Source organism: Vigna unguiculata, chromosome 2 (genome assembly GCF_004118075.2).
Source record: "Vigna unguiculata cultivar IT97K-499-35 chromosome 2, ASM411807v1, whole genome shotgun sequence".
NCBI lineage: Eukaryota > Viridiplantae > Streptophyta > Magnoliopsida > Fabales > Fabaceae > Vigna > Vigna unguiculata.
In genome coordinates this window covers 22978691-22991118 of record NC_040280.1, presented here as the reverse complement: position 1 = coordinate 22991118, position 12428 = coordinate 22978691, and the positions used below count along the sequence as shown (strand labels likewise).

Below are 12428 nucleotides of genomic sequence, written 5' to 3'. Positions count from 1 at the left end.
CTATTCTAAATTTAAACTTTTTATTGTTAAAAGTGTTTTTTATTCTATTATTGAAGCTTAGACCTAAATATTATAGTTTATTTGACTTCACTTTTATGTATGCTTTGAATGTTAAAATAATATTTGTTAAAAACAGATATGTCTAATACTCTTAACCACAAAGGGATCTGAATTGATTAACAAGCTTTTATATGGTTTAAGATGAATCTTGAATAAATCTTTAGGTTTTAAAGCTCAATTAATCAATTTCGCAGTTCTGGGTTAATGGACTGTTCAAATCAATCAAGAAAGATTATGAGGGAGAAGAAAGAAGCAAGACACATAATTTATACTGGTTCGATTCAAAAAGAATCTACATCCAGTCTTCTCCTAAGTAACACACTTAGGAGGATTCCACTAAACAGAAAGGTTCCAAGAATTACAAGCACACCTATGTAATTCTAACCCCCAAAACCCAAGAACTTGATTCAACAATCAAGAACTCCCCCTAGGAGCAATGCATCCACATAATTGCACCTAGGTCCACACTTCAAACACTGAAGCAACTGTAATCAGAAAATACAGAAAACAAAACAAGAAACGAATACACCTAAGCTGTGCAGATTTGACTTGATGCTCCTTGAATCAAGCAAGACCCATCATGGTAGAATCAACCATCAATTCTTCTTGGATCTGTACTTGAGTTATCTTGCAGAATCTTCTGAAACTTTGTGTCTCTCAGATGGCTCTATCTCAGATGAAGACTGCGTGATCTTTCTAATTTTTCCAGACCCAAAACAGATTCCAAAACAGCTTTTATACAAAGGTTTTTGTTGTCACTAATTCGATTAGCAATTTACCTAATCGATTATCGTGAGTATACTTTCACTTACTTTGTACCATACTCACAGCTAATCCATTAGTTAAAAAACTAATCATATGCATAATTACACAGCAGGCCTGAAATACATTTGATAAAGAGAAGCTAATTGTCTAATGCATATCCTAACTGGACCAAGCTATGTTTTATCCTAGATCAGTAGATATCATCAAAATTGTTCTTCATTTATGGATGAAAGGCTCCCCCTTTCAACAATCTCCCCCTTTTTGATGATGTCCAAAACATGGACTGTGATAAGCCTGCCTGCAGCACATTAAGCAAACACAACAGCAGTACAAGCACACAAAGCAAACAACAGCATAGGCATATAACATATATCATTTTCATTACATACTCCCCCTACCAATAAACCATCAATATATCAAATTCTCCCCCTTTTTGGACATTAGCAAAAAGACATATTCAAGATGGGACAGAAAAAAAACAACTAAATAGCACAACAAAGTAAAAGATGCAGCAGTAGATAATGCATAACAACCAGGATAACAACCAGAATGCATAACAATTTCGCATAATGGATTAGCGGGCTCCTTTTGAGAAATTAAGTAGCAACTATGTGATGCAGAACTTAACACAGACTAAGCTTCAGACAAAACACGATAATGGATTAAGGTCAAGGTTAGGCAAGCAGCTACACAGTTTGAACACAGTAGGCATACAAAGTATGACAATACTAATAACGCAGCAGGTGAAATCAGTAGCACAGGTTAACATCAGAGTGCAGACAGCCATAAATCAAATCAGCAATTAAGTATTGCAATATCAGTTTAAATCAGTAGTGCAAAAATTTATGAAAGTATAGAGCAAATAGAAAGGAACTTTTCACCTTGGCAATGCCTAAGATTTGACCTTTGTTATTATCACCTCTTATAACATGACCAATAATTGGCTTTGTAAGATATCCTGCAGAAGTTCTTCACATCTCCTTTCATGTGTCTTGAGCATCCATTATATAAAAGCTACATTGTTTTCCTTGCATCAAGACACACCTGAAACAAAGATTAAAGAGAAGATGCAGGTACCCAATTAAACTTGGGTCCTTTCATGTTAGTGGTTTGAGGTGTTCCTTTAGGTACCCATTTGTACTCTCCTTTAGGAACCCCACAATTTTTAAAATAGCAGGAATTTGATGCATGACCAAGTTCAGAACAGTAGGAGCAAATGACAGATGTTGGTTTACTCATATCTAGAAAACTTCTGGTGCCTAATGGATTATATTTGCCACTGTAACCTATTCCCTCTTTATTAAGCACACTCCTTTGAGATCCTAACACTGCATCAAGGTTTGATCTTCCCAAAGTGAATTTTGAGAGAGTTTTCATTAGGTAATCTATCTTTTCTAGTTGTCCTGGGCATTTTTCACATTGGGGAGAGCTTGTGTCATCTTTGGACCTAGAGTGTTTCTTAGATTTCTCTAGTTTTTCAAGACTTGTTATCAGATTTTCATTTTCCTCTTCTAGTTGCTTTACTCTACCTTCAAGCCATTTAATTTCTCCTCTACGCTTATTATTTGACTTTTGCAATTTTGTGGCTTCCTTATGCAATTCATTAAAAGCATCAAGTAATTCATAGTAGTTATTTTCATCATCATTAGAGTTGAAACTACTCACACTGCTCTTAGAAGAGCTTGTTCCAGCCATAAGACAGAGGTTGGTCTCTTCCTCAATGCTTCCATCAGATTCACTGGATGAGCTGGAGTCACTGTTGTAAGCTTCCCTTTTCTTCTTGTGCTTGTCTGCCTCACCTTTCTCTTCTAGTTTTTGCTTCAGCTTGAGGGCAGGGCATTCAGGTTTGATGTGTCCCATTTTTCCACACCTATAGCAGGTTGGAACATGTTTTTCTTGTTTCCTAGAAGATCTTTTAATTTCTGCAGAATTACTGTTATATTTGTTCTTGTACTTTAGAAATTTTGAGAACCCCTTTACCATTAGTCTCAAAGCTTCACTGTCAAAGTTATAATCATCATTAGAGTCATTTGTAGATTCTGCTTTCTTCAGTTTTTCTGCAGATTTTACAGCACTCTAGGCTATTGTGTGCCTCTTTTCTCCATCCTCTTCTTCCTTGAGTCTTCCAAGCTCTAATTCATGTTCCCTCAATTTTCCAAAGAGAGTGGCTATGCTCATGCTAGTGAGATCTCTAGATTCAGAAATTGTTGTCACTTTGGGTTGCCATGTCCTATTTAAGCTCTTCAAAATTTTGATATTGAGTTCCTCTTTGTCAAAGGTCTTGCCAAGAGCTAGGAGGTGATTTACTATATGTGTAAATCTTTTCTGCACATCACAAATGCTTTCTCCAGCCTTCATTCTGAACATCTCATACTCTTGAATGAGAGTATTCTTCCTTGCCCTTTTGACTTCATTCGTGCCCTCATGGGTTACTTCCAAGACATCCCACATTTCTTTGGCTGATTCACACACAGATACCCTGTAAAATTCATCCAAAGTTAGTGCAGAAGATATAATATTTTTGGCTCTAACATCATTGTGTGCCCTCTTATTCTCATCAGGGGTCCATTGTGAGAATTCTTTAGGAAAAGTCTCTCCATCCACTATTTTAATTGGTTTAAAAGGTCCATTTACCACTGCATCCCATACCCCTTTGTTTACTGATTCAAGAAAGATTTTCATTCGAATTTTCCAGAAGGGATAGTTTTCCCCAGCAAACAGAGGGGGCTTGTTAATGGATGCCCCTTCAGCAAAGGTTTGAGATGTATTAGACATAATAGGATCTTTCTAATCGATTAGCGTGCGATTAACCAGCTCTGGTGCCAATTGTTAAAAACAGATTTGTCTAATACTCTTAACCACAAAGGGATCTGAATTGATTAACAAGCTTTTATATGGTTTGAGATGAATCTTGAATAAATCTTTAGGTTTTAAAACTAAATTAATCAATTTCGCAGTTCTGGGTTAATGGACTGTTTAAATCAATCAAGAAAGATTATGAGAGAGAAGAAAGAAGCAAGACACACAATTTATACTGGTTCGATTCAAAAAGAATCTACATCCAGTCTTCTCCTAAGTAACACACTTAGGAGGATTCCACTAAACAGAAAGGTTCCAAGAATTACAAGCACACCTATGTAATTCTAACCCCCAAAACCCAAGAACTTGATTCAACAATCAAGAACTCCCCCTAGGAGCAATGCATCCACACAATTGCACCTAGGTCCACACTTCAAACACTGAAGCAACTGTAATCAGAAAATACAGAAAACAAAACAAGAAACGAATACACCTAAGCTGTGCAGATTTGACTTGATGCTCCTTGAATCAAGCAAGATCCATCATGGTAGAATCAACCATCAATTCTTCTTGGATTTGTACTTGAGTTATCTTGCAGAATCTTCTGAAACTTTGTGGTTAAGAGTATTAGACAGATTTGATTTTAACAATATTTAGTTTTTAGTATTTAGATATTATTTCTCTAACGTTATTTTATATTCTTTAATTATTGTTACTATTACTTGAGTTATGTTCTTTAATTATTTCTCTGACTTGATGCTCCTTGAATCAAGCAAGATCCATCATGGTAGAATCAACCATCAATTCTTCTTGGATCTGTACTTGAGTTATCTTGCAGAATTTTCTAAAACTTTGTGGTTAAGAGTATTAGACAGATTTGATTTTAACAATATTTAGTTTTTAGTATTTAGATATTATTTCTCTAACGTTATTTTATGTTCTTATTATTGTTACTATTACTTTAACAAATTTTTGTTCAACCATATAGTCAATTATTTAACTTTAAGCAAATAGTTAAATAATCAGTTTGATCTTTAAATATTAGATGATAATATTTTAATTAATTAATTAATTAATTTTTAATTCATCACTCTTATCACTTTTAAATTATTACATTACATAAAAAAAATAGAGAATTCAAAAATAATAAAAATAATAAATTAAAAAAATAAAAAAATGAATTAAAATATTATTATCTTTAAATATTATTGTTTATATAACTTTTTATTTATAAAAAATGGACTTTTTTTTTAATAAATCAGTGTTGTTTTCTAGACTGAAATGATAGTGAAAGGTGTGAATAAAAATATCACATCAAAACAATTAACAATTTTCAACAGCAATCTAATCATAAATATTAAAATGTTTTCAACACATCATTTTAAGTATTCTACTTTTATCTATTTCATTTGTTCTCATACCAGTCCTCTAACTTTTTATTGTTACTTTTTGAAAAAAAAAAAAAAACAGAAAAGTTCTTTCAAATTAAGAGTGAATTAGTAAGGAGTAAAAGACAAAGTAAAAAAATACCAACAAAGAAATTTTTTTTATAGCACACAAAAACTAAAAAAATGTTATTTTGTGTTACTTTCAAACTATTATTACAATATATCAAATAGCAGTAAAGTCCAACAACTTTTCAAACTATTATTGCAATACTAATGAATTTTTTTATGACCAAGTAAAACGTTATCTACTTCTTTGGGTCAATTTATCGAACACCTTTAATTCTAGAAGTAAAGCTTATCCACCTCTCATAAATTTGAAAGTCAATGTGAGCCTAAGGGTGCTAAATATGGAAACATACGAGTCAAACTTGGGCAACGACCATCCACGATTAAATTAGTTTAATATTATTTCAGCGTAGTGCTTGGCTAACAAGCAAAGTGAATTATTTTATCCGTTTCACATAAACAAAACCACAAGAATCTTTTTATGCAAGTATTGTTTACACATGAAAAGAAAGAAAAAAGAATTGTTTTCTTGAGACCAACAAAGATATATAGTGGAAGGATATTTATCTGTTATCCATTAATTATGTTTTGTTGCCTGATTTTAGGTCTCATTCACTTTTCTCAATGAAGTTCACAAAATCTACATACTTTTTAGTTTCCATTTGCATTCATATTTATGTTTGTTGAAGATGTATTTACCATATAAGGTAAATTTACATTACATAAGTAATCATAGTTTATAACTCAATTTTATAAAACCGAATAAGATAACAATATAGAATGAAACATATGAGTTCATCTGCATATCTTTAAAAAAAAAAGTGTAAGAGAGATTGAATATTTAATATTTTAGCCGTTAGATTTATTGCATAATTTGTAATTTGTAGGAAAAAGTGTGGAATTGATCGAGTATTTATATTAATTTAATTAAATAAAAATAAGGATGTTAAAATTTTATACCTTAATACTTTACATGTTATAACTGGACAGGAAATTACAAATAAATAATATCTGTGCGAGTTGGCTTGCAAGCTTGCGGGTCAAATATTATATGAGACGGACTAGAGAAAATAGTTTGTATTTCTTATGCAAAACAAGTAACCTGACATGTTTTTTGCAGGTCAAACGTGAGACGGACCAAAACCGGACAGGTCAACCTGTATTCTCATTCTAAAGTTTAAATTAGACTTAAAGTTCACTTCTTATGATATCAAAGCAATATAAAATTTATTCTAGTGAGATTTATTATATGTTGAACATATTGTGACACCTGCTATCGAAATATTGTTGGATCATCCATTAATATACAGTATCATATTTAATATATATATATATATATATATATATATATATATATATTTACATAAATTTACATAAGTATATTAAAAATCTTTAAGACGAATTTACATATAAAAATAAACATCTTACGACCTAATCTTACGACCTAATTTTATGTTAAATTTACGGTTTATTTTTAACCGTGTTATTTAAGTTAATATTTAAAACATTAAAGTTACTTACGAAAAAACAAATGAAAGTTGAACGTCTAAAGATGTTGATGAAGTACCAAAATAGTGAAGACACCATGATTCGCAACAAAATATTGGGTCAGCATTATTTATATAAGAAGTATTAAGTTTCTCCCACAACATTTTATTGATTAATATGAAGTTTAAGCACGTGTATGCACATCTTAGATAGTGTATTCTGTATAATAATACCATTTTCTATTTGCTTGAATCTGAAGAACTTGATTAATCAACGCGTTACCTCGGTGATTGACTTCTAGAAAAAAGTTGAATGAGTCTCTAATTCATACTATATTCTCTTTAGCTCACAAACCATGCATTGATAAAAACTCCTACACAATGTTTATTTGGTGCTTAGTTCTCGTACTGGAATAAACTATGGTATATTTCTCATCTTGTTCAATGTAATATAAAAATCAATATTTCTCCATCCTACACTTTCTTTACCAAGAGAAGAGAACTAAAACATTAGGTACCTCAGTCAATCACTACATCTCGGTTAATAAATGGTCAATTTACAATTAAATTAAAGAGCAAAAAATCCAACATATAATCTAACAATAACTAATTTATTAAATATACCAATATTCAATTATATATATATATATATATATATATATATATATATTCTTTTATCCATATACTCGATTATTCAATTATTAATTTATTTAAAATAAAAGAAATTATTCAATTATTTATTTTGTTAAATAAATAAATAATTTTATTTATTTATTAAAGAATAAAATTAACAAATTAAAATATGATCACAGAAAAAGTAACATTTTCTCTATATAAATATAATAGTATAGATGTTTAATCGAATCAATCCAATCTAAATGTATTGTATTAAATATATAAAACAATCGAAAATTAAGATATGTTTAAATGAGTTAATTCACTTTATAGACGTTAAAATGAGTTTAAACATATAAGTCAACCTTACTTTCATCTTTCATGTTTAAGTAATTTGAAAAAAGTTTAATTTTTTTTTATTTTTTAATGTGAGTTAAATTAAACTTGATTTGTTTAACCCATGAGTTAAATGTGATTACAAGTGAATTGATTCATCATCCACTAACAATAATTCTTATCACTGTTTACATAACTTTTTTATTACAATTATTTACTATTTTTAATTATAAAGGTTGATAACTTCATCTTTTTAGAAACTATAATATTTGAATGGTGTAAATGTTCATTTTACATGTTTGCCCATACACTTTGATTTTTCATTATTATATTTATAATATTTAATAACCCAATATGGTTCACAATCCGGTTCACAATCTATAATATCCTCGTTATCTAGAGTAACAATAAATTTAAGAAGAACATCGTGCATTGATGGGTGGTGAGATCCTATATTAACTATCATGTTCGTTGAGATATTCATAGGTTTTTGCATGATTTATTCTTTTATGAATTGCTTAAAAAAGGAGTTTTATCAAAATTCAAAATCTAATAAATCGAATAACTGAAAGTTACTCTTCAATTTAACGTTTTGTCAAATTGGTGCATGTTGATTATAATGCTATAAATAGGCCTACATTGATTTTAAATAAAAATATAAACAGAGACAAGAAAACATATTTAAGTGAGTTGATTCACAACCTTGTGGAGACCAAGCTGAGCTACAAAATTTTTGACTTACCAAAAAGTAAATCAAATCAAAATTAACTCATTCTTATCTTAACCCGTAATGAGTTGACCCATATTAATCAAACTGATTGGCTTTGACTCTATTAACTTATCCTAAATAAGATAAGTTGAGACAAATCAATTCATTTTAATTGTACAAGGATAAATTTAAACATTTGAATAATAAAATATAGGTTAAAATGAATTAAAATAAGTTCACTCGGTTTTAATTTAATTTGTATAAGTAGACATGTGTGCCGATATGAGGTCCTAACCTTGTGTTTGAATAAAGAATTTTATAAATTCCAAGATATTCAAATGTATTGTTTGGATAAGGCAATTCAAAATCAAATTTAGTTCATTTTAATTTTCTTGTTTAGATAAAATATTTCAATTACCATCAAATTCCAAAAACTATTTAAATATCAAATAATTGTCAAAAATTAACACACACACACACGCACGCACACACACACACACGTACGCACACACACACACACACACGCACGCACGCGCGCGCACACACACATATATATATCAACATTTATAAAAATGTATTCAATTAACATTAAACAATATTATTTTCAAGTTATGAAAATGGTAGATCAGGTCAACTCTTTGTTGGTAAAATTCAAGCCAAGTTGATCGAACCCAGGTTGAGTCAAGTGTGTTTAGACCTATGTTAAGCTTAGCAGGCTTGAGGCACGATCAAGCCAAATTAACCGAACCCAAATTGAGTTGAGTTGGCCCAAGCCTAGTCAAGTCAAGTTGGTTCGAGCCTAGTCGAGTCCAATCAGTTCGTGCACGATTGAGTCAAGTTGGTCAAGTTAACTCGAGCTTGATCAAGTCAAGTTGACCTGAGTTAGCTAATCAACTCGAGCCAAGTTGGCTTGGGATCAAGTCGAGCCAAGTTGGCTTGGGATCAAGTCGATAAGATCCAAACCAAGCCCATGTCAAGTAAAGTAGGGCATGCCAATGTTCACCTAAGTCATAATGTTCAACCAAGTTGGACTGGGCTCAAGTCTGATCAAAACTAGGTTGAGTCTATTATGATCAAACCAAGTCAATTTGAGTCTACGCTAGTCTAGGTCGAGTAGAGCCTGTCCCAACCTAGTTCGAATCAAGTTGGCCTAAGTCGAGTTGCCTTGAGCTTTATTGAGTGAATTCGGCCTACTCTAATAGATCTGAGTCAACTTGGACGTAAGTCAAGCTAAGTCAATCTTGGACATAGTTGAGCTGAGTTAACTGAGATCCAAGTTAGGGTAGTCTTTTTGTCAAGTCAAGTTGAGTTAGACCTAGGTAGGACCGAAAGAAATTGTGTTAAGTTTGGCCAAATCGAATTGAGTTGAGACATCAAAATCGTGCCAAATTGAGTTAAATCAATTGAAATCAGTTAGAAACTTAAGTTAACCCAAAATACGAAAATTAAAATATAAATTTGAGAATAAACAAAATTTCAAATTCTTATTTTCTTTTGGGGTAAAATTTGAAATTCTTTACTTTTAAATAATCCAATTATTTCAACAAAATTCGATAATTTCAACCTTTTTAAAACTTCTACCGAAAGAACGTAATTAATGACAAAATATTTCAAAATTTAAAAAAATAATAATAAAACCCTATCCAATCCAAACGCAAGGTAAGGATATTTTAAACCCTTCGTGCGTGTTGTCATTAAGGCAATAAATAGTTCACAAGCTTCACCAGCAAGAAAATCACCTCAGCAATTACGCAACACCAGTTAGTGAACCAAAAGTCATCACTGAGATCAGCAACTGCCACTTCCATTAATTATCATTACATAACCCGTGAACTCTGCATCGTCAATACTAGTCATGCACAAATTTAATTTAAATATTCATCCTTTCAAAAACAATATCAACCTTTCAAATTTGGACTTCAAATCTTCTCATTCGGAATTCCCTTCTCGAAGTAGCCACGAAAAAGAGCCGAGTCTACGTGTTCTTCATTCTCCACCAACGAACAACCACGTGGGACGTGTGATAACACTCAAAAAAAAAAAAAAAAACACGCAAAAAGCCAAAACTATTGAAAGTTGAAATTCAAAAGACCAAATACAATTCCAATACCCTCCATCTCACACCCCTTATATATAAACCCAACCATTCACCTTCCCACCCTTCAACCAAATATCTGCATCTCCAAAAACCTTCTCTGTAACCGTCGTTTCGGTTTTCTTACCAAACACCACACAAAACTCAAAACGCAAAACGCAGCACACTCACTAAAATGCAAGCCGTTTCGCGCTCACCTTCGCCCTCCGTGTTTAGGGATTCTTCTCACGAGTTCGCCGAGTCTTCTGGAAAGTTCGAACACGATTTCATTGCAAAGCTCAAAATCGATGAACACAAAAACGAAGAAGAGCACAACGAAGGTGAGGTAGAAGAACAAATCGAAGACGAAGAAGAGGACGAGGAGGAATTCAGCTTCATGCTTGTGAATTCCGACGGATCGCCGATCTCCGCCGACGACGCCTTCGACAACGGCCAGATTCGTCCGTTGTTTCCGATTTTCAACCAGGATCTTCTCTTCTCCGATGATTACGACGGCGGCGTCCATCCGCCGCTAACTCTATTCGTCGAACATCCGGAAGAGTCTCTGTCGCCGTCGCCGTCGCCTTCGGAGACGGACAAACTTATGACAGCCCCGCCGCCGGAGGGATCTTACTGCGAATGGAATCCAAAGTCTGCGGTGAAGAGCAACTCCACGGGATTCTCGAAGCTGTGGAGATTCCGCGAGGTGAAACTGCGGAGCAACAGCGACGGGAAGGACACGTTCGTGTTCTTGAACCACGCGCCGGCGGCGAAGCCAGCGGAGAAGGCGAGAAACGTGGTGGTGAAGAAGGTTGAGGTGAAGAAGGGGAAAACCGCAGCGTCGTCTGCGCACGAGAAACATTACGTGATGAACAGAGCAAGGAAAGAGAACGATAAACGCAAGTCCTACTTGCCGTACCGGCAAGATCTGTTCGGGTTCTTCGCCAATTCCCACGGATTGAGCAGGAATGTTCATCCTTACTGAGAATCATTTTTTTCTCATCTCATTGATTCAAAAATTTTATTGATTTGTACGTAAATAATTGTTTGAAGTTCTCCAACCTAACTAGGAAATTAATTATCTCTTTGCTATAGTGTAATTATAATTTAATTAATGTTCTAGAGTTCAGATTTTTGGACTTACTATATTTTTTCGTGGAAAGAGATAACAACCAGCAATATTATTTTTCTTTTGTGCCTGCCGACGATACTGTTTTTCGTTAACGATTATAATAAGCAGAGAATTGCAATGAAGATAGGTAACTGTTTAGAAGGACACATTATAATTTATTTGAGGATATTTGTCTCAACCACTTAAAGCAGAGACATAATAAATATGAATGATCTGTCGAAAACGTCGGTGGATCCACCCTCTGCATGCAGCATAAATGTAAACACAGAACCATCAGTGACAACCCCAATGGGAAATACACAAACTTTGACTTCCAAAAACATTAATTTTCGTTTTTAATTATAATTCTCAGAGATTACCCGCGCACCTAAACTAATTAATAGTGATGTGTACCTAAACATATCTGCAAATATGATAATAATTTGTTCTGTCTAACCATAGAATTATATATTTATTTTTTATAAAATTTAATTGGTACTTAATGCTTTTGAAGACACAAAACAAGACCAAGAGAACGCACACACAGAGCAATATCTTTGCCTTTCATTTCTTATAGAGCAGAAACTGAATTTGGAAATTTCAAGTAAATGTCGATGGTGGAGAAAAATTAATGTAAAAATCATTTTTTTTTTAAATAAGACATCCCATGAAAAGTTTTGAGATGAATAGTTGAAATTATTGAGATTACTTAAATTATTGAGTTTAAAAACTCTGAACCCCTCTCTCTCTTAACCCTTTTTTCTCTACTTCTGTCTTCTTTCTATTTGTCTCTTCTCACCTTTCCTCTCTTGTATACTCTGCTTTCAACCATAAATAAACGAGAAATTTCAGATCTCTCTCCCTTTTTTTTAGAATCTAAATAAGTTTTTATAGAATAGTTTTTTTCTAGGTATCTACGGATGCCTTAAGTAATATTTATTAATAAATTATTAGTCAGAAAATCTTGTTAATATTTAATAAAGAGACTGGTGAAGAAGCTTTATTTATTTTTTTATCA

The 12428-nt window shown here is 32.6% G+C and overlaps 1 protein-coding gene across 1 annotated transcript; it reads left to right on the top strand.

Moving 5' to 3' along the window:
- The first annotated feature begins 10356 nt into the window (after window positions 1-10356).
- Window positions 10357-11445, top strand: LOC114166983. The gene has a single exon (XM_028051874.1). It carries the CDS (start codon window positions 10496-10498, stop codon window positions 11282-11284), a length of 789 nt encoding a protein of 262 aa, XP_027907675.1. The 5' UTR covers window positions 10357-10495; the 3' UTR covers window positions 11285-11445.
- The last annotated feature ends 983 nt before the right edge of the window (window positions 11446-12428 follow it).

Coding starts and splice junctions, on each gene's coding strand:
- LOC114166983 (XM_028051874.1), top strand. CDS start 10,496: ATGCAAGCCGTTTCGCGCTCACCTTCGCCCTCCGTGTTTAGGGATTCT.